This window comes from Dendrobates tinctorius, unplaced genomic scaffold, assembly GCF_039654945.1.
Source record: "Dendrobates tinctorius isolate UK_male_01 unplaced genomic scaffold, ASM3965494v1 ptg000003l, whole genome shotgun sequence".
Classification (NCBI taxonomy): domain Eukaryota; kingdom Metazoa; phylum Chordata; class Amphibia; order Anura; family Dendrobatidae; genus Dendrobates; species Dendrobates tinctorius.
In genome coordinates, this window is record NW_027361671.1 from 54848344 (window position 1) to 54872196 (window position 23853).

At 44.1% G+C, this 23853-nt stretch overlaps 1 protein-coding gene across 2 annotated transcripts in view; it reads right to left on the bottom strand.

Annotated features, from left to right (window-relative positions):
• Positions 1-23616, bottom strand: part of PGGT1B (protein geranylgeranyltransferase type I subunit beta) — a 57226-nt gene extending 33610 nt beyond the window's left edge. The window contains exons 1-2 of one of the 2 annotated variants that reach the window (XM_073552589.1): positions 23484-23616; positions 16682-16800 (exon numbers count right to left, since the gene is read on the bottom strand). In XM_073552589.1, coding sequence (XP_073408690.1) covers positions 16682-16763 — 82 coding nt within the window. In that variant the 5' untranslated portion in view covers positions 16764-16800; positions 23484-23616. Of the gene's footprint in view, positions 1-16681; positions 16801-23386 lie in introns of both variants that reach the window. The other variant, XM_073552527.1, reaches the window with a different exon arrangement.
• Between the last annotated feature and the right edge of the window lie 237 nt (positions 23617-23853).

The window sequence follows — 23853 nt, forward strand, 5'->3', positions numbered from 1 at the left end:
AAATTAAAGCTTCGGGGTCAGACAGAGGCGGAATTCCCACTATTCTTTTCCATTGATCCAGATTGATACGGTCACAGTAAGAATCAACGCTATCGGCAATAGGATCTATAAACTTCACTATACATAAGAGAAAAGGAGGTTGAAGCTCCTGATTGTTGAGGGATCATATCATCTAATGTGTACGAGAGCCTCCCGACTCTCCGCCGATAAAATGATGTGAGGAGAGAGAAGGATCCGGCTTGTCAAACTTCCAATAGCCGATCCTTTTATTTTCCGGGAGAGAAGCAGGAGGGGTCTGCAGCGGCTCTCATAGGAAACTCAGGAGCACTCACCCAAGCCAAACGTTTCTGCACACGGGGGGAGATGGGAGACATATCTGCTGGATGAAGGGTGGTTTGGCCGGCAGTTATCTGGGGTGTATGGCCACCTTTAGTCCTCTTTCCCCACACAATGTGTGTACACTGAGCATGCATGTGTATGCGGGGGAGGAGAGGCTGTAGAGAGCGAGATCTGACATATTTCCTTGGGGTATCGGTACCATTAATCCAGTGTTTTGCATCCTCATCTTACATAATCCGAAAAGTTTTTTTTATTTCTCATCAACAAAAGGAATTGCAATTTTGTAAGACAAGTTATAGTATTCTCATTCATGTGGCGTATAGTGGAAGGAGACCCGCTAACTCCTTAGACGCCGCAGTACCTGCATCTAAAAGGTTTATGGTCTGGAATCACCAATCCTGGCCAATGTAGCAGAACATCAGCTGCCGTATATTCCAGCTCTCACCCACAGTGTTCAATTGTACCATGCCCTCAGCATCAATGTCAGAAATGTGCGGCGCAGGAACAAGTTACAAATAGCCAAAAAAAAACATTTTTATTTAGATTCATGAAACACTAAGGCCAAAAGGCTGGAGCAAATACGGCAGCACAGAAACCCTTAATGAGAGCGCGGAGAACCCCGGAATGGGTCACAATTATAGAAGAATTGCTAGCGTTGCAGAAGTGTATGTAAGGCCTCCTTCACATGTACGCGTCTCTGGCACGTGTGGCATTTTTTTTTTCCTGGATAGCACATGTACTCATGATAACCTATAGTGCTGCACACATATCCATTTTTTACAATAAGAGCAAATGATAAGGTCAATACAAGTCTATGGGTCGATGAAAAACACATACAGCTCACTGACGGCAGTATAGGAGAAGATTTGAAACATAGCGACGCACCAGCGATCCCGACAACGATATGACCTGGTAGGGATCGCTGGTGCGTCGCTACATGGTCGCTAGTAAGCTGCCAAACAGGCAGATCTCTTCAATGATGCACCAGCGATCCCGAAAACGATGCGACGTGGTAAGGATCGCTGGTGCGTTGTCACACAGCAGCTATTCTGAACGATTCCAGCCTGCGTCCCTGAGTTGTGCGTCGCCAACTAGGTCACTCGCCGGCGTCAAACACAGCGATGCCTGCTGGCCAGCGGGATGCCGACAATGAAAAAATGGCCCAGGACATTTGAGCACAATCAGCAATATCCAGCAGGGGGCAGTCGCCGCTGCGTGTCACATGTAGCGAGATCGCTGTTGCGTCACAAAATCAGTGACGCATCAGCGATCTCGCTATGTAAGATGGGGTCTTAAAATCGATAAGTCTGCAGTCACTCTGTGTGCATGCTAGGGGGATTCGCCGGTTTCTGTGCCGGGACCAGAGGGTAGGCTGTGTTATACATACTCCCGGCCAGAGCCCATCCACTGGGCGCGACCTCGCTCCACACACTTGTATGTCGGCCAAACCCACTGGACGGCTGCATCAATAGTTGGGGTGCGGCTCGCTCAATACAAGTATATGGAGCAGGGCTGCGCCAGGGGTATGTAAAATGCACACATACCCTCGGGTCCCGGCATAGAAACTGCCGAGTCCTGCAGCGCACAATGTGTGCGCTGGAGGGATTCATAAGTCCGCAGCCACACAGAGGGACTGCAGACTTATGGATTTGGACCAGATATCCATTTTAAGCCATACTGGAAGAAAACAAATTGCACAGTAATAGCACACTGATCCAAAAGACTGATGACACCGATGCCGGTATTATTCGGACATGTGAAGGGGCCTAAGAGGGAACCAGTCAGTGACTTATAAAGAGGACATTGCCTATCAATTATATTCCTGGCAATAGAACTAAGAGTCATATATCGGAGACAATTAAAACTCAGTGGCACGTTCCTGCAGGCCTGAGGACACCTGAAGAGAGGCGAGCGCCCGCTCTGCTCGTTAAGAGTCCCTGTGTGCTGACTTATGATCGGAGGTAAAACCTGTTCTCTGCGCCCAGCGTGTTCACTTCACAAAATGCCTGCAAGTCATCGGTCATCCACACACTGCAGAGTCGGCTCAGTTTACTTTGATCACCTATTCATTCTCCCTTGCGAAAACTCAATTTTAGCGTCTCGTCTGCATTGACTTGCATATAACAGAAATGGACGCATTAGCACTAAATTGATGTCCGAGTGACAACTATCACCATCAGCAACTTCACTGTACACTGAAAGAAAACTTTAGTAAAAAGAAGCCACTGTGGCAATCATCTGGTCAACGTAGTCCTGGCTTTCCTAACTCCTGGAATCACATCTAATTATACATTACAAAACCAAAAAAAAAGGGAAAAGGATCATTACACCAGCACAGTAAGGCGACAGGGTGGTTCTCCATTTTAGCACAGAAAACGGGTCCTGTGTATAGGACCCTAAAAAAAAAGTCTAAAAGAATTTACAGGACATATGATCAAGAGTTATAAAATCCCTTTAACGGAGGTCCAAATGGGAATATGCATGCAGTTGGGCTACAAGTCTGATAACTGCGACCAAGAAAATCAGGAATGTTTTTACACTTAAAGGAGTTGTCCAGGACATTTGAAAGCCTATCCTTATGATACAAATTTCAAAAACTGACAGCCACATCCAAGCATAGTGTGAACAGGTGCTTAAACTAGAGTCACCAACTCATATACATTCAAGCAAAAAAGGAAGCTCACTGTAGCGCCATAATATGCAAATATGAAAATTGAAAAATGAATTGCATTACTGCATTAGAAATATGAAAAATTGAGAAAGTTTAGCGCATAAAATGGCCAAGTTATGTGTACCTGGAAGCCACGGTAAGGCATTTCTCGTTTTCCAGGTCCCTGTCTATGCCAATCCTCACTAAGACTGAAGTCTCCATCTGAATGGGAACCTATGAAAAATCCTCTGTTTAGACTGAAGTCTATATCTCTGTGGAGGGGAAGTGGCCCTGCTTTGATTAAAAACGCCTGCGGCTAACAGGTGGAGTGCTCAGTCAGAAGGTAAATGAATACAAATTTCAAAAACTGACCGTCACATCCAAGTATAAGCATAGTGTGAACAGGTGCTTAACCTAGAGTCACCAACTCATATACATTCAAGCAAAAAAGGAAGCACACTGTAGCGCCGTAACATGCAAATATGAAAAATGAATTGCATTACTGCATTAGGTATATGAAAAATTGAGAAAGTTTAGCGCATAAAATGGCCAAGTTATGTGTACCTGGAAGCCACATTAAGGCATTTCTCGTTTTCCAGGTCCCTGTCTATGCCAATCCTCACTAAGGCCTGTTTCACACTTCCGTTTTTTCAAATCCGTCAAAATCCGTTGTTTTCCGTAAAAAAACGGATCCGCCATTTTTTGCAGGATCCGTTTTTTTTTGTCCCATAGACTTCAATTACGGTTACCGCGGATCCGTCAAAAAAACGGATCCGTTTTTAAAAAAACGGATCCGTTTGCATCAGTTTCCGTCAAAAAAACGGAAACGGATCCGTTTGGCGGACACAAAAACGGAAGTGTGAAACAGGCCTAAGACTGAAGTCTCCATCTGAAAGAGAGATCCCCTCCACAGAGATATAGACTTCAGTCTAAACAGAGGATTTTTCATAGGTTACCATTCAGATGGAGACTTGAGTATTAGTGAGGATTGGCATAGACAGGGACCTGGAAAATGAGAAATGCCTTACCGTGGCTTCCAGGTACACATAACTTGACCATTTTATGCGCTAAACTTTCTCAATTTTTCATATTTCTAATGCAGTAATGCAATTCATTTTTCAATTTTCATATTTGCATGTTATGGCGCTACAGTGTGCTTCCTTTTTTGCTTGAATGTATCCTTATGATACGTCACCCATATTTGATCGGTGGCGGTGTGACACTCTGCACCCCCGCTGACCAGCTGCTCCCAATGTTGCCAGTGGCAGATGTGCTGAGTTGAGGATCTGCACAGCTCAGTAAATGGAATAGTGTTTGTGACTGAGTAATGTAGATCCTACTCGAATCAATACGTGATGGATGTACAGTACATGGCTGCGGCTACTATGCAGTTGATGGAGCTGTGCAGCTCCTCAACTCAGCACACCCAGCGGCACCGGGTGTCACACCACCACCGATCAGACGTTGATGACCTATACCAAGGATAGGCTATCAATACAAGAACCCCAGACAGGTTTAGGCATGGGTTACTCAGGGCACACGCTTTTGCCATCTTGGACTACAATATAGGTGGCGTGTGCCTTGCTTGCCACCAGTCTGTTATGTGGTTCCTATTTTACAGATATGTTGTAATTCTACAATAGGTGCAAGACAGCAAGTCACACATTTCGTTTGGCAGAAAGACTTGAGCCTGGTCCATGCTGCGGAATTACCTGGGGTCACTATATAGAGTAAGAAATTAATCAGCAGACAACTTATCAGGAATATTTGCTCAGATATCTTTGTTACAGTGAATGGAGCGGCAGAAGACGTGCGTGTTAAATATGGACAAGGAGGCAACGGTGCCTTTTGCAATGAATCTGTATTGAGGTATGTGCACACAATCTCCTGACAGCAGTTGCGTGTACTTTGAGGGGTGCTGCTTTTACAATAGTAACACGTTTTGTTTTTTTTTTTGGGGGGGGGTGGGGGGGTTTCTAATGTAGAGGCTCCTCAGAATCACAACAAAACTGAATAGGGCCTTAAAAAATAAGTTTTGTTATTAAAAAAAAAAAAAAAAAAAAATTGCTGCAAAACTTTTAATCCTTCCACATCTAATAAAATAAAATGTATGAAAAATGATGATGACGTAGAGTAGGCATATAGGAAATGGTCCTACCTCCCTTTGTTGTGTAGTCTGACTATCTGGCTAAAGGGCGGATGCCCTTGGTCCCTGACGAAGCTGTCGTGGGGACAGCGACACGCGTCGGACCGGACAAACCTGACGGTATGACTGGGGTGTTGGGTTATATTGCCGCATTAGTATGCATTAATTTATAACTGCTATCGCATATGCTTGTCAATTAACACAGGGCCATTGCTGAGGGAATCTATGGACATAGTTAAACTACTGAGCTGGACTTAGTTCCAGATAATGTTATTTATAAACTATTGATATTAGATTTCTGTGGTACAGATGTATCTATAAAATACAAGCAGTAGATACAAATTATTTTTCATAAGCTGCCCTATCTATGAGCCATGCGTTTTTCATTTTTTAGCATCTAGTCACTATTGTTTATGGTGTGTTTATCTGTAAATCTATGATGCATGCATATGCCATTGAAGACAGAATCATTGCTGAGGGCGCTGTTTTCTGGGCTTAGAATTTCAATCATATTGGAGAGATCCTCCAGAAGAAAAAGATTTTTTTTTTGAGATTTATAAGGGGAATGTGAATGCTGTTATTAGCTTCACCATGATATAGCTTGGATCTACATGATTATAAATACTGCATATAAAACGAAACATTCATGCTACCTCAGCCATGATTTATGTGTCAGTTACTTACTGATTCTTTATCCTTTACTATACCCTGATTAAATATTGCTTTACCAGTCTACCTTGTCAGGTTTGAATTGTCTATGCTTTTTGTGATTTTTATGGTGTTTTTAACTTGTATTTTCTGTCTGTCAGGCATTGGTGACTAAAAAAGCCTTTTTCTATACATATTTCAGCTGTGTGTGCACGGTTTCTTGCGTTTCTGTCCTCGTCTCCTTTTCCATAGTATTTAGACGCATAGCAGCACCTGGCTAATTTATAGTCATATATTAAGTGTGGTGCCCACCTTTCATTCTACTTCATTTAATGAGCGATACCACGTGACCGCTGAAGACAGGAAGAGCTGCAGGAGACGCAGGGGCTGCAGAGACCGCATCAGGAGGGGGCAAGTATATGCGATATTCACCAGTCCCATCGCTGCGCACCGCTCTCTGTCCTCCGCGTCCTCTGTCAGTGATGTTCAGACAGCAGAGGGCGCAATGACGTAGTTAGTGCACGCCGTGCCCTCTGCTGCCTGAATAGTCACTGACAGAGGACCCGGAAGACAGAGCAGGCGCAGCGGTGGACCGGGGACAGGTGAATATTGGGGGTGCCGGGGTCCTGAGCCAGCGGTGACACCAGCACCTGTCCCCCATAGCGCGCCGGTGTCCCTGCCTGCTCAGGACCCCAGCGACGAGAGGGGAGTATGTCTTTTTTTTTTTTTTTTATATTTGCAGCAGCCGCAGCATATGTGGAATAATCTATGGAGCATTTTATGGGGCAGCATATGGGGCATATTATTCTATAGAGCATCTTACGAGGCCATTATTAACCTCTGTGCAGCATTTGATGGGGTGTATTTTGTATGGAGCATCTTATGGGGCCATCATGAACTGTATGGAGCATTATATGGGGCTCCTGATTCAATATGGATATTCAAAAACATTTAACCTACTGATGTCTCAATTAATTTTACTTTTACTGGTATCTATTTTTATTTTTGAAATTTACCAGTAGTTGCTGTATTTTCCACCCTAGGCTTATATGCGAGTCAATAAGTTTTCCCAGTTTTTTTGTGGCAAAATTAGGGGCCTCGGCTTATACTCGAGTCGGCTTATACATGAGTTTATACAGTAATTCTTCTCTTTGCTTTATGTAGAAACAGGAAGTTTATTTTCCCTGCAAAACTCATCCCTCTTTAACTCCTAACCCAGCTGCTCTGTTCCTCCCCCTGCAAGAGACCTCCTGTTTCTACACAGAGCTTAGATGGATTAAGGTAGTCAGCGTTTAACCACGTGATATCATAGACCTAATGGAAAAGAAAAGAATTAGCTGGGTAGAAGGGCAAAATGAGCAATTGTAAGCAATGCTTTGGAGTCGGTAATCCAAACCACTGACTCCTCAATTTCCCTGACTCCCGACTCCTCACCCCTGCCTCACTACTGAGCATGTACATAAAGTGCAGCACAGATTCATCTCGTCTACTACTCCACAGCACTGGCTCACTACTGAGCATGTACATAAAGGGCAGCACAGATTCATCTCATCTACTACTCCACAGCACTGCCTCACTACTGAGCATGTATATAAAGTGCAGCACAGATTCATCTCGTCTACTACTCTACAGCACTGCTCACTACTGAGCCTGTACATGAAGTGCAGCACAGATTCATCTCATCTACTACTCCACAGAACTGCTCACTACTGAGCATGTACATAAAGGGCAGCACAGATTCATCTCATCTACTACTCCACAGCACTGCTCACTGCTAAGCATGTACATTAAAATGCAGCACAGATTCAGCTCATCTACTACTCCACAGCACTGCCTCACTACTGAGCATGTACATAAAGTGCAGCACAGATTCATCTCATCTACTACTCCACAGCACTGCCTCACTACTGAGCATGTACATAAAGGGCAGCACAGATTCATCTCATCTACTACTCCACAGCACTGCCTCACTACTGAGCATGTACATAAAGTGCAGCACAGATTCATCTTATCTACTACTCCACAGCACTGCCTCACTACTGAGCATGTACATAAAGTGCAGCACAGATTCATCTCATCTACTACTCCACAGCACTGATCACTACTGAGCATGTACATAAAGGGCAGCACAGATTCATCTTATCTACTACTCCACAGCACTGCCTCACTACTGAGCATGTACATAAAGTGTAGCACAGATTCATCTCATCTACTACTCCACAGCACTGCCTCACTACTGAGCATGTACATAAAGTGCAGCACAGATTCATCTCATCTACTACTCCACAGCACTGCTCACTACTGAGCATGTACATAAAGTGCAGCACAGATCCATCTCATCTACTACTCCACAGCACTGCTCACTACTGAGCATGTACATAAAGTGCAACACAGATTCATCTCATCTACTACTCCACAGCACTGATCACTACTGAGCATGTACATAAAGGGCAGCACAGATCCATCTCATCTACTACTCCACAGCCCTGATCACTACTGAGCATGTACATAAAGGGCAGCACAGATTCATCTCATCTACTGCTCCACAGCACTGATCACTACTGAGCATGTACATAAAGTGCAGCACAGATTCATCTCATCTACTACTCCACAGCACTGCCTCACTACTGAGCATGTACATAAAATGCAGCACAGATCCATCTCCACTAAAAGCTGAGATCCTTAGATCAGGAACAGAACAGACATTTATAGGATATTTCATAACTTTCCCAACTTATTATGAAAAAATATTCAGTACATCCTGCATTGTTCTACTGTACCCAATTATATATTTTAAGAGTAGGTCCATTTTATACCGACTCCACAGCCCTGATTGTAGTACACAGAACTATATGATGACTGTAATATATTAAGAGGTTGAAAATTTTGATGGGAAGAAGAGTGCTTCTTTAACTGCACCTTCTCACCTACTTGTTTTCAACCTATCTCCATCCTTCTCTTGCTCTATAATCAAAGATGAGGTGGGAAGGGTGGGGCAGGAGATGGAAAACAAGTGGGAAGGTGCTCTTAAATGTTTGGTCAGGCCAATGGTGCACCAAGCGCCAGGACTTGGTTGGAGCCGTCATTCTGTGCTAATAATCTCTTTAAATTCAATGGCCCCATCAGCGGAAACACCAGAGTCAAGTTTTTCAGGTCTTCAAATGTAAGCCAGTGAGGTCAGGGTTAAAACATGATGTGAATATATGAACCTACATAGAAAACGGAGTATAACGCCATAGAGTCAATAAACATAAATGGTTATAATATCAAAAATTATTCGCTCTTTATTAGTACAGGTGCATAAAAGGTGTACATTACAAAATACAATCATATGATCAGATGTCGGATATGACACTAAGAAAGAGAGGGGATGGATACACCGCACATGTATGGTAAATGCAATGGTACAAAAAATGATAATACATAGCCCCAAAAACCTGCATAAAGACTGATACCCATGCTGAAGAGTCTCACACTTGGCCATCTAGTGTTACTACCAAAGTGAAGTACATACCAAAAGACATGGGGAATTCATGCAGGACCTTCCAGTAAAGTGCTATGTGCAAAAAGGTGTGGGGAAAATTATGGAAAGGTAACCATGCTTACCCATAAGGAAAGTGCATGTGCGTAGTGTCCAGCCCCAGAGCCCCTACGCACGTTTCGCGCTGGGCTTCATCGGGGGGCATGTGTGGTGCTGCTGGAAATGCAGGGTATAAATGTCTAAGGAACAGGTGTCCAAAATTAGCATCGCTGCGGGAGGGAGTGAGCGCATGAGAGGCGGGCCCCGATCGCGGCACGTCACATCTGGCCGTCATTACCTGTGGGAGGGACAGGGAGAGATACAGCTCTCCTGACGTCATTGTCCCGCCCCAGGAAGATACCGAAGATACATAAAGACCCAGTAGATCCCCCTGGGCGTCCAATTGTCTCTGGCATGGGAGGGCTCTGCGATCCCATTTGTAAGTTTATTGAATACTATCTTCATCCTCTAGTGGAGACACTGCCCTCCTATGTCAGGGACACTAAGGACGTCCTGAAGAAATTAGATGGTCTCCATCTTGAATCAGGCATGTTGTTTGCTACGATTGACGTAGAGTCCCTGTATACATGCATCGGACATAGAGATGGATTGGAAGCTGTGGGGTTCTTCCTTGGCATGAGTAATTTAGACCCGTCTCTATGATCACTGATCTTAGAACTGCTTGAGTTTATTTTAACTCACAATTATTTCACCTTCAAAGACAAATTCTATCTGCAGCGACGCGGCACTGCAATGGGCGCGGCCTGTGCGCCATCTTACGCTAACCTCTTCCTGGGACACTGGGAGCGGGAGGTTTTCGGGGATGGTGCATGTGCCGCGTCCCATGTGCAGTATATCAACGATGTCTTTATAATTTGGCAGGGTACTGAGTCTGACCTCCTCGATTTCATCTGTGGTTTAAATCAAAATCGTCGTAATATCAAACTGACCCACAGGGTGGCGGCGAGTGAGATTGATTTTTTGGATATTAAGATCACATTATGTGGGGATGGTGCGATTCAAACTGACGTATTTCGGAAGGACACGTCTGTCAATTCCCTACTACATGCATCATCTGCCCACAATGCTTCAACCATTCGGGCCATTCCTGTGGGTCAGTTTTTGAGAATGAAGCGAATATGCTCAACTGATGGGATCTTTGAGGATCAGGCTCGGGACCTTGCCCAGCGGTTCAGAGATCGCGGATATAGTATGAGAAACATTAAGTCGGGCTATTCTCGTGCCAGGAGGACCCCTCGCCAACAACTCCATGACTCTAAACAGCGTGCCAATATATCTAGGGAACAACCACTGAGGTGCATTATGACTTATAATAATCAGTGGCACAGGATTAGAGAGATCATGGGAAAACACTGGTCTGTTTTACAAACAGATATGACATTAAAGGGAATTCTACCTGATAGACCCCTCTTGACTGCTAGAAGGGGAAGGAATTTGAAAGACTTTCTTGTGAGAAGTCATTATGTGGCCAGACCTACTAACCCTTTCGGTGCCAGGCCCCAGAGGTGGGGGTGCTACCCATGTGGCTCATGTGTGGCCTGCCAAAATATCGTTAGGGCAACCACTTTTAAGGCGGCTGATGGTAGTATGGAATACCATATTACAAATTATATTTCTTGCAGCACCACATATGTGGTTTATTATGCGGTATGTGGATGCAACCTGATCTACGTGGGCCTCACCTCTAGGGAGCTTCGTACTAGAGTTAGGGAACATGTTAGGGACATAAGGGCGGCAAAGGAGATTTCAGATGTTACAATATTGAAGACTATCCCTCGGCACTTCAAGCAAGTCCATAATTGTGATCCACGGACATTTAAAGTCAAAGGGATCGATAGAGTACATTTGGGGACTAGGGGTGGAGACTATAAGAAGATCTTAGCCTGGCTGGAGTGCTGATGGATAGTCACTTTGGGTTCTATGACACCTCATGGACTCAATGAAAAGCTATCTTTTGCCCCCTTCCTTTAGCATGAATATGTCTTTCTGGCTATTATATACATATTTGTGTATAAGTTGTTTTTGTTCTTGTTTTTAATTGCTGTTTTTATTTATCCTTTCTCAGTGTACAATCAGTATGAGTTATTGGATGCATTATGCGGGGTTATTTTTGATCGTATGTCTTTATCAAGTCCATCTGGAATCTTGGAAGAAATGGTGGAGAACTAATTACGTGGAACCTCATTTTTTGTCTGTGCACAGGATATGCTATTGCTATTTTTTTCTGTTTTCTATGTAGATCCTGGAATTATATTTATATATATATTTTTTTTTCTGTTTCTACAATTTATCTTTGTGCCGTAATTTCATGTTTAGACTTATAATACATCAAATGAGATTTTGATATCTTAATAAGATGGTATGATATACCGCACTCTTTAGATACTATGATTTATAATAGATTGACCACTATGAGTAATTTTAAGTGGGCTTTGTCCCGATTGAATGATGGCGATATCATATTGATGAAAAAGAGTGCTATAATCATTACCAGATTATTTTAACATCATCTATACAAATAATTGATCTAGACATCCTTGTGGTGTCATTTTTGTATATTGAGCCACATGCGCTTGTTCCACGTTCTTATCTCCACTTGCCCCTTTTCCTGGCCAGTACTTAAAATGGCCGCTGCGTGGTTGCGCATGCGCGGCTGGTCCCGTTGTTAGTGGGCGTCTCGGAAGGCGTCAGCTCTGCCTGGGGCGGGACAATGACGTCAGGAAAGCTGTATCTCTCCCTGTCCCTCCCACAGGTAACGACGGCCGGATGTGACGTGCCGCGATCGGGGCCCGCCTCTCATGCGCTCACTCCCTACTGCAGCGATGCTAATTTTGGACACCTGTTCCTTAGACATTTATACCCTGCATTTCCAGCAGCACCACACATGCCCCCCGATGAAGCCCAGCGCGAAACATGCGTAGGGGCTCTGGGGCTGGACACTACGCACATGCACTTTCCTTATGGGTAAGCATGGTTACCTTCCCATAATTTTCCCCACACCTTTTTGCACATAGCACTTTACTGGAAGGTCCTGCATGAATTCCCCATGTCTTTTGGTATGTACTTCACTTTGGTAGTAACACTAGACGGCCAAGTGTGAGACTCTTCAGCATGGGTATCAGTCTTTATGCAGGTTTTTGGGGCTATGTATTATCATTTTTTGTACCATTGCATTTACCATACATGTGCGGTGTATCCATCCCCTCTCTTTCTTAGTGTCATATCCGACATCTGATCATATGATTGTATTTTGTAATGTACACCTTTTATGCACCTGTACTAATAAAGAACGAATAATTTTTGATATTATAACCATTTATGTTTATTGACTCTATGGCGATATACTCCGTTTTCTATGTAGGTTCATATATTTCTAAGGGAGTTGTCCTCTTGTTTATGCCTTTATGAACGTTCTTTTTTCTAGATAGGAAAAAGTATCATGTTCATTGCTATGTTGGATTATGTTAAATGATGTGAATATAGCCTAAGAGGTTAAAGGTAACCAGTCCAAGTTATTTAGCCAAGAAGTGCACATGGCGAAAGGCAGACTGCTGCACATAATCAATGCACAATTAATTAAGCAACCTAAGTCCTCTAACATTGTGTATTTTGCGGGAGAAGATAATATTGACTAAAATCTGAGTGTGTTGAGACCTGCATATATTACATTTTTGCCGCAGATTTATGGCTCTTGGAAAACTTCTCCACCTTCCAGAATCTCCACCTGCTTTATGGTAAAGTGAAACCTGTAGAGTATCAGAATACTGCAAAATAACTGTAAGATATCTACCTAAGTTACACTGCCACCTAGGGTTCTCACAAGGAATAACAGTGGTGCCAAAGGGCCGTTTTCCTGTGTTTAGGAACATATTCAATTTGTATCCACACGTGTTTTTCATAAAAAATTCTATACAATTAATGTGTCCGCTTCTTAGAGATTATATTAGACTGAGCAGGAAAATAGAATACACCTTAAATTATCTGAGCAAATCAAGACCCTGCTTCTTAAAGGGGTGACCCGAAGCCCCAATTATCATCCTAAATCCCCATCTATTAAATGCCATAATCTGAACTATTTTCTAATATACTTGAATTAAAAATTCCCTATTCTTCCCCGACTACACTAACTGTTTTTTGTTTTGTTTTTGTTTTAAACTTCCTTTTTGATGACATTTTGTTTCAGAATCCCAGTGCATGTCAGGATACTCAAACGAAGCGCCATCAGGGGGTAGAGGCTGGGGTCACTGCTGCAACCCCTCCCTGAAATGAAGCATCATCAGGAGCCACGCTCAGACCAACAGCAACGAGCGCACTGTCAGAATACCCAGCGTGCAGAGACTAGTGACAGCGCTGGTCTCTGCACACCAGGTATTCTAGCACCGCTTTGTTGTTGGCTCAGATCAGCAGCAATGAGCCGACAACAGAGAGCGTTGCCTGTGCCGGCACTGATCTCTGCACGCTGTCATTTGTGCACATCGCACAGAACGCAGGGACTAGCCCAGCCCCTGAAACGAGCATCACTGATGTAGCCTCATTTCAGGGAAGGGACAAGCGCTGAGACAATGACCGCAGCCTCCGCCCTCTGGGTTTCCCAGCATGCACAGAGATTCTGAAACAAAATGTGACCAAAAAGAAAAAAAAAAAAAAAAAGCAGTTAGTGTAGTTAGGGAAGGATAGGTCATTTATAATTCAAAGTAAAATAGAAAATAGTTTAGACTATGGCACTAAATAGATCGGGATTTAGGATAAAAATTTGGACTCCTCAACCTTTTAATGCTGCTCTTGCTTATTTTTTGGACCGTACACTGTAAAAAAAAATTATATATACTCCCTCTGGCAAGTTTTCAAAGAGTAGTAGAAAACCCCTTTAAGGGGTGTATCCCTCAATATGTTAAAAGTTGAAGGGGTTGTTCATGATTTAACAACCCTTTTCATTGGTCACAGGATAGTGGAAAACAATATATATATTTTTTTATTGTTACTGAACTCCAAGACCAGCGCAGCTCACTGTGACCCCCGGCAGGTACCGGACATCAACTTGTGTCGGGGATGTACTGTGACCAGTGATTGAAGGATTGACGCCAAATGTTGATGTTAGTAGGTGGGTGAGGATGCAGTACTGAATGCAGAGGTGCAGCTCCAGTTCTGGAGGAAAGTATACATTTCTTTTCTTATACCATGATACTTTTAAAATAAGAACCCCCCTTTAAGCAGCCTACTATACAAGTGCGAGCTCTTGCTGCTGCTGACTTCTAAAGGAGCCCAGCCAGATTTCAAGAGAAGAATGAAATTATATTAATTCAGTTCCATACTGCCAGTGATGACTTGTTATTGGCACCATGTACCCAAAACAGAAGATCAGTAACCCGGGAGGTGGCAAGGACTTTATCTGATTGCTGCTTCTACTGTGGAAAAGAACTGGAACCAGGTTTGTTGCCACAGACTCGTTCAATAAGTTACTATTTGTTTTGCATTCACCACTTTATAAAACGTCTATGTGCTTATATTGGGTCCACGAGAACTTACTGGTGGCACATATGTCACCCCGAGATAGACAAGAGTTTTTCTTCTGTCTCCCCGAGGCATCTGCTTTGTAGAAGTGCCAGTACACTAGACAGCTGTCGGCCGAGCCCTCACTCAGCTGACAGCCATCTCTCTCCCAACATTCCCAGACACAGGAATGCCCTCCTTGGCCGAGAGTCCATGTGGTCACTATGGATAGAGTGGAGTAACCTGCTGCCAGACACAGAAATGCTCTCCTTGGCCGAGCGGCCATGTGGTCACTATGGATAGAGTGGAGTAACCTGCTGCCAGACACAGGAATGCTCTCCTTGGCCGAGCGTCCATGTGGTCACTATGGATAGAGTGGAGTAACCTGCTGCCAGACACAGAAATGCTCTCCTTGTCCGATCGTCCATGTGGTCACTATGGATAGAGTGGAGTAACCTGCTGCCAGACACAGAAATGCTCTCCTTGGCCGAGCGGCCATGTGGTCACTATGGATAGAGTGGAGTAACCTGCTGCCAGACACAGAAATGCTCTCCTTGTCCGATCGTCCATGTGGTCACTATGGATAGAGTGGAGTAACCTGCTGCCAGACACAGGAATGCTCTCCTTGGCCGAGCGTCCATGTGGTCACTATGGATAGAGTGGAGTAACCTGCTGCCAGACACAGAAATGCTCTCCTTGTCCAAGCGGCCATGTGGTCACTATGGATAGAGTGGAGTAACCTGCTGCCAGACACAGAAATGCTCTCCTTGGCCGAGCGTCCATGTGGTCACTATGGATAGAGTCGAGTAACCTGCTGCCAGACACAGAAATGCTCTCCTTATCCGAGCGTCCATGTGGTCACTATGGATAGAGTGGAGTAACCTGCTGACAGGCACAGGAATGCTCTCCTTGTCCGAGCGTCCATGTGGTCACTATGGATAGAGTGGAGTAACCTGCTGCCAGACACAGGAATGCTCTCCTTGTCCGATCGTCCATGTGGTCACTATGGATAGAGTGGAGTAACCTGCTGCCAGACACAGAAATGCTCTCCTTGGCCGAGCGTCCATGTGGTCACTATGGATAGAGTGGAGTAACCTGCTGCCAGACACAGGAATGATCTCCTTGGCTGAGCGTCTATGTGGTCACTATGGATAGAGTGGAGTAACCTGCTGCCAGACACAGGAATGCTCTCCTTGGCCGAGCGTCCATGTGGTCACTATGGATAGAGTGGAGTAACCTGCTGCCAGACACAGGAATGATCTCCTTGGCTGAGCGTCTATGTGGTCACTATGGATAGAGTGGAGTAACCTGCTGCCAGACACAGGAATGATCTCCTTGGCTGAGCGTCTATGTGGTCACTATGGATAGAGTGGAGTAACCTGCTGCCAGACACAGAAATGCTCTCCTTGGCCGAGCGGCCATGTGGTCACTATGGATAGAGTGGAGTAACCTGCTGCCAGACACAGGAATGATCTCCTTGGCTGAGCGTCTATGTGGTCACTATGGATAGAGTGGAGTAACCTGCTGCCAGACACAGGAATGCTCTCCTTGGCCGAGCGTCCATGTGGTCACTATGGATAGAGTGGAGTAACCTGCTGCCAGACACAGGAATGATCTCCTTGGCTGAGCGTCCATGTGGTCACTATGGATAGAGTGGAGTAACCTGCTGTGCGACTCTGCTTATTTAGTAGGGGAACAAACAGTCATCTCTCAGGGGAGAGTTGGGGGCACATTAGATGGTCGTCAAGTAGACAAAAATACGGCCGACAAATCTAATATGTATGAGGGCCTGAAAATAGCTATTTTTGTTCTTACGATGATTTGTTCCTTTTAGTACTATACAAAAGTAAATATAATACTGACTTACTGTCTTCAGTAGGAAGAACCTGGAGGGAATATATCCACTCTATTATTTCATCTTTGTTCACAACGTGCAAGGAGTCCAACATGTCCAGCCCAGACAGAGCGAAAAATGCAATCGTCAACCTAAAAATATAAGTAGGAAAAGTGTCAAAGCAATGTTTTATCCCCGAACACATAAAATGTACTCGTCGTCCCATACAGAGAGGACAACAGACGTATCACAGCCCAGAAAATAACCAATTTCCAATTATCTGCTGCCACAGTCCTATTAGCATCCTTGGGCCTCATTCAGGTATCTGTGCATCACGTTATGTTGCGGATAGAACATACATCCATTATAGTCTATGGGGCTGTTCACATGTCTGATTTGTTTTGTAGACAGTGCGTCCGTGAAAAAAAAATATATGCAAATTTGGTTGGGAAGAGGCCTGAAAGTACAGCGCCACCTACTGGAAGCAGCAAGCCTAAAAGTCAATATTGACCCTCTAACGAGCCATGCCATATGACTACGGATAAAAGCCAAACCAGAATCTCAATTTGCTCGTTGATGGGTCGATATTGACTTTTAGGATTGCTACTTCCAAAAAGCTGGCACTAGAGAGGCAATTTGCAAATTTAATTTCCCACAGGAGCAAGAATGGCATAAAAGTCTCCTCACTCTGACAAGCCAGGCCTGGGTTGTCACTCTCCACAAGGAGAAATGTTAACTCTGATACCTATGAAAAAAAACACCATGACAGATCAAAATGGGTCATTGAAAATTGTGGCCAGCACATGGATGGTGTCCGCGTGTTACCCACATGCTGGCCGTGACTAGCATCGCAATCAATAGAAGCAATTCAACTACGGATGGATCACTGTTGGTGAAACCTGACAGCAAACACTGATGAAATTGGATCAAAAACACTGATGACACTCATACCGTGCTTTTTTATGAAAGATCTCGGACGTCTGAATGAGGCCTTGGATCGTCGTGCGGGTCACAAAAACTGAAAGATTTCCCATTACCAGTAAAGGGAGTACAATGTCTGAAATCACACGTTGCTTATTTTTTCCTTGCAGCTGTTTCATATCTGAATTGTCCATTCTTTTAGTGTTTTTGCAGTTTTCACCTATACTATCGGATAGGAAAAAGAATGCAGCAAAGCGCTGCAAAAACACAGGTATTTCATGCAGGGTTTTTCTGGCCAACACTTCAGTATTTTCAGCAGAAATGTCTGCAGCAAATACCCTAAGGGGCACAGATTTTCTCAATCGGGTATATTTGCTTCCACATAACACATTGTACCAGATATGAGCATAGAATGCAGATTTCTGCTCTAACTGATATCACTGCTTCTCTAACTATGAGGAGCCCCCCTACTTATTGGGGAGTGGGAAGTGGCCATAATCTGCCCAGGTCACTTCTGTCTGGAGTGATTTCCACATGAGGCTAATTTTAATGTTATAAGGTTTACACAGCTACCAGAAGGTACATGGAGTAATATTTTTAATTTTATTATGGGGCCCAGGCAAAAAAAAAAAAAATCTTGAAAACGCTTGATTTATATAATAGCAAGGACTCATTCAGGCGTCTGTGCAGGTGGGTCCAAGATTGGACAGCAATGCATAGGCTGGCTGTGGCGCTCCCAACTTGAACGGGACAGCCTCACAGAAATAAGTGAAATTGTTAAGCACAGGCCAGGGGACACACGGGCAGTCTGCGCTGTGGCAGTCCGCATGATCTCTACAGTATGTCCATTCGTGGAAGCCCTGCCCTTCCCAATAAACACCACCAAATTGTCTCTGCAAAAAATGCTGAGCATTAGTTGTTTTTTTCCCCAACATTAAAACCAGTGTACGGCCCTTGATAAATTCGAACTTGGCCTTTGTCCTGGATCCTAGTATACAATCACGTATGTGTGCTGGTAGATTTTTTACCGGACAGCACACAGACTGAGTATAGCCTATTCTGATCCTCAACAACAAGATCATAATGAGACACGCTCTACGTTTCACAGGTTTTATGCCCTGATCCACACAGGTGTATGAAAGGCTCTTATGTCACTTTATGGGTCAGAGTGCTGTCCGATAGAAAAAAAATGGACAGCACTTGGCCATATCACACGGATTCGTGAATGCACCCGTATTTTAAGATCCAGTCTTACTGTAGGACACTCACGACTAGTTGGGATTTAGTGCTCCGCACACTGCCAACTTCTCCCGTACAATCGCTCCGCTTACTGTACGATAAATGGCTTATTTTTTGACAGACAGCTTGTTTCTGAACCGTTGGCAGAGTTCTTAGCTTGAAAAGTTTCAGATTTCTTTCCCCCACACGTATCTGACTGTAGCAGGAGTTCAAACTTTTTTTTTTTGCATCATGGACTTCTCTAGAAGTGTGTGCACACAGTGGCTGCTCTGTGAAAAAGTGCTCAAAAGAATGATCACCTTTATTATATGTATACATGACTTGCTTGTCATATATGCAGGCTTTTTAGCGTCTTTTAGCTTAGGTGCACACGGTCAGTAATTGGCAGCGCTCTGGACGCAGCACATGTCCTCTGCCGGTTACTGAACGCAGGTGATTCCGCATGCGATTACTGAACCGTGCGGATTCACTGCGTCCAATACATTGTATGGACAGAGCGAAAGAGGCAGGTCATAAAGGACAGGGATCACCAAAATGTCAGCACTAAATTAATAACATGAATAATTTTATTAAGTATATACAAACCACACCAAAAAACACATAGAATAAAACCATTTAAAAATGTTTACAAGAAACAAAAGGACGTTTCCTAGCAGGGCTGTGGAGTCGGTAAGCCAAACCTGCGACTCCGACTCCTCAATTTCCCTTCCACTGACTCCAACATATATTGCTTATATTTAAGTGAAAAATTTATTGTAGTACAATGTGAACATCAGACAGTTAATCATTTTTATGATACAATAATCAAGATATTTAGATAGAACATAATATATATTTATTGGAATACAACTTTAGAACACAAAAAACTGTAATAAATTGTAAATATGTAATACACTATGTAATATCGAATACAGTTTTCAACAAAAACATACTAAATAACATTTGTGCAGTCTATGAATTTGTCCTAAGGAATAGAATTGCCTCCATCAGATCCTCCTTCATAGATGACCTCAAATCTGACCTAATAATTTTAAGGCCAGAGAACAACCTCTCTACACTAACTTGGGTTGGAGGCAAAGCCGTAACCACATGGGCAACATCTCTAACAATTTCCGGGTATAAAGGAATTGCCTCATGCACTGTCAGTTTTGATGAACGGTTGAATTTTTCTATTTCTTTGAGAGCAAATGAAACATTTTGCTGAAATATGGTCAATCTGCTGCTATAGGAGACAGAGTGAAATCTTTTTCCTTGCAGCAACGCTTTGCCTGCTCCATGTCATCCAAATACTTGTCAAAGTCAAACTCCTCATCTGATGAGGATGAAGATATGGCAGCAGTAGCACTGTCAGGACCCAAGTGCTCTTGCGCCTGGCAGTCCTCCTGTAGGCCACTCATCCTAACTGCTACCTCAGTCAGAGCTTCTTTTCCTTTAGTAAGCTGTTGATCATCAAGCAGTATATTATGACTTGGGTCCACATAAACAGCTGGCAGAAATATTTTATTTTCCAATAACTGTGTCTCTCTCCGTTTCATTGAAGTAGAAATGCCATCTGCGATTAAATCTCCTCTTTGGGACAGGCAAAACAGCAAGTTCTTCCACTCCCTTATGAAAATGCCAGGAGTTAAATAATCAGCTTGTAATTTTTTAGTCACGGTAAATAGGTGATTAAGCAATTCCTTTAATTCAGCCACCTGTATCCATTGACCTTCATTTAGGGTTACCTGAGGGTTCACCATGTCTATAAGAAACGGTTTTAGCCAGGATCAAAACTAGGGGGGGGCAGAACCTCATACTGTTCCGCAGAATCTCATACTGCACACCTCAGCTGCTGCAGAACCTCATACTTCACACCCCTACACTTGAAAATAAAGCCTGCACCTTAAGATGTGGTGAACGCAGTCTATTTATTCCAACTATCAATTGATGTTGATGTGTTACTGAAGACGAGCAATGCCTGTCCTGGGCGTCCTTTTGGGCAGCTATGAGGTGTACCTGACTGGTGCTAAAAAAAAGGAGTGTTAGTCTGTGTGCTACCTGGCTTTCATTCTTTTTGGTACAGATAAGATATGGATAGACAGATATGGATAAATGGATAGATAGAGCAGATTGCTAATCTGCTTTTGCTATTTAAAACATTATTTATGAGCTCAAAAACCTTTAAGATGATGCCGTTTTTTAAAAAGCTGATCGGCTTTTGCAGCTGAAAAACGTATCCACAAAAAACGGAAAAACGTTGTGTGTGAATGTAGCCTTAGATCAGGAATAGAACAGCCATTTATTGGACATTTCATAACTTTCCCAAATTCCTATGAAAAAATATTCAGCACATTCTGCTTTGAATTACTGTACCCAATTTATTATATATTTTTGGAGTCGGACCATTTTATACCGACTCCAACTCCACTAAAATGAGCTCCGACTCCAACTCCACAGCCCTGTTTCCTAGCAAGCCCTTTGACAAAAGGATACATATACAAGGTAATTCATTCAGTATGACACAAACCATAGTGTACAGATAAATAAACAGCCTGGGGTGGAAGCAGAAATGGTCCTGGAATAGCAGCAATGTGAGAACACTGAAAATAGTAGTACAATGCTGTAACACAGGAAGATTAGGACTAGTCTCTAAGCCAACACACCCAATAGTGTGAATACAGATCTAATGAAAAATGCAGGCCATGAATTATCTTGTATATGTATCCTTTTGTCAAAGAGCCTGCTAGAAAACGTCCTTTGTTTCTTGAAAATATTTTTAAAGGGAACCTGTCACCTCGTTTTTCAGCTATAAGATGCTGCCACTGCCTTTCAGGGCTTATCTACAGTATTCTATAATGTGGTTACATTCTATAATGCTGTAGATAAGCCCCCGGTCTGATCTCCAAGATAAGAAAAATAAGTTTTATTATACTCACCCGGGGGTGGTCCGGTCTGATGTGCGTCGCAGGTCCGGTGCCTCCCATTGTCTTGCGATGTCGTCATCTCCCTTGATTCGTGTCGTGGCTCCTGCGCAGGCGTTCTTATCTGCCCTGTTGAGGGCAGAGCCAAATACTGCGGTGCTCAGGTGTCGGGAAAGGTCAGAGAGGCCCAGTGCCTGCGCACTGCAGAGTGCAGGAATATGCTCTGCCCTCAACAGGACAGATGAGAACGCCTGCACAGGAGCCACGACACGAAGCAAGGGAGATGACGACATCGCAAGAAAATGGAAGGCGCCGGACCCGAACCTGCGACGCACATCAGACCGGACCACCCCCGGGTGAGTATAAAAAAAACTTATTTTTCTTATCTTTCAGATGTGATCGGGCGCTTAACTACAGCATGATAGAATATAATAGCATTATAGAATACTGTAGATAAGCCCTGAAAGGCAGTGGCAGCATCTTATAGCTGAAAAACGAGGTGACAGGTGGTTTTATTCTATGTGTATTATGGTGTGGTTTGTATATACGTAATAAAATTATTCATGTTATGCACTTAGTGCTGATATTTTGATGCTCCCTGTCCTTTACGACCTGCCTCTCTCTGTCCATGCCCAGTTTTTGACAGGTCACAGGTAGATTCTGTATCTGTTTTGATATTGGTGTACAATACTGTTGATGGTGCCCTCCATTTGAATAGTCCCCAATACATTGTACAGGTGACATTTCTATTGTGGAGACTCAGGTCTCCGCAAGATAAATTGACATGCTGCGGTCTGGAAAGACATGTTGATCTCCGCGGGTGAGCTGCGGGCATTTTTGGAAGCATATTGGATAAGTGATTCTTGACATCCCATCCACTATGCTGTAACATCTGGATGCTGGGGGTTGGAGTCTGCACAAGTACACAGCGTCCAACCCGCAGCGTCTACTGACCGTGCGCACTTATTCCTAGCCGCTTCAAGTTTCAAAAGACGCCAAAAGACACGAGCCGCCCCTTCTGCAGGAGCCATCGGTTCAGAAGACCTCTTTGGTTACACATAGCGCTTTCACACTGCCGGCCCAACAGACGCCATGTCAGAGTATTTTCACTGAAGAAAACGTTAGCCCATTCTTCACAGGGGAAAAAGAAAACTGTATAAAAGATGCTTCAAAAATTAACAAACCTGTCAGCGGTCAGACATGTCAAACAAGCGCTAAGGAAATCACCAAAAAAGACAAAAACAAACCCTACCACACTGAAGACAAAAGAGAAGCTGCTGAGGGGTCTCCTACATGGAGAAGTGTTCACAAACCCTGCACATCAAAGGGTCGAAGCCCCCAGCGAGCAGGATCACTGGGGTCCCAGCAGTGCGACCGCCCATCATACAGAGGAGCAGCTCCTCGCCGTTCTGATGCGGTGCTGGCACCTAAGTGGTTACACTGGGGGAGAGTGAGGGGCTTTTCCCGTCACCCCCACCCAGGACATTCTGCACAGAAACTGACCATTCACACGATGGGTGAGAGGAAAGCACAATGTGTCCTAGAGACGATTACTGATGGCACCTGACAGTGCACAGGGTGTATGGGATCGGCCGCTAGTCAGCACCGGTACACGGAGGAGAGACGCCACAGAGCTCCCTCCTGTCATCACCTGGGGACCCCCGCAGCTGCACATTACCTGCTGGTCTCCAGGGAGGAGCACTGCTCGGGGAGCGCCTGTAGACTCCGCTGGAAGTAACGCACATGACGATCGGGTAAGAAAAGTAACCTCTCACCAAGCAACTCATCGTCCTCCTCCGCCATCTCCCTACTGGGCTTTGACCCACACCACTTTCCGTACAGTAGATGCTAAATCCTGGTAGTGAGCAACAGGACCTGCGATGATGTCATCGTCATGTGATCAGTCACGTGGGAAAGCGGTCAGGCGCTGAGCTTCCGTGCAGTGATTGTATTTCATGATTCTGTACGAATGCTGGCTATACTGTACTGTACAGGGGACTGAGTGACGGTGTGTGCGAGTGTACATGTGTGTATATTCTATACTGTACAGGGGACTGAGTGACGGTGTGTGCGAGTTTACATGTGTGTATATTCTATACTGTACAGGGGACTGAGTGACGGTGTGTGCGAGTGTACATGTGTGTA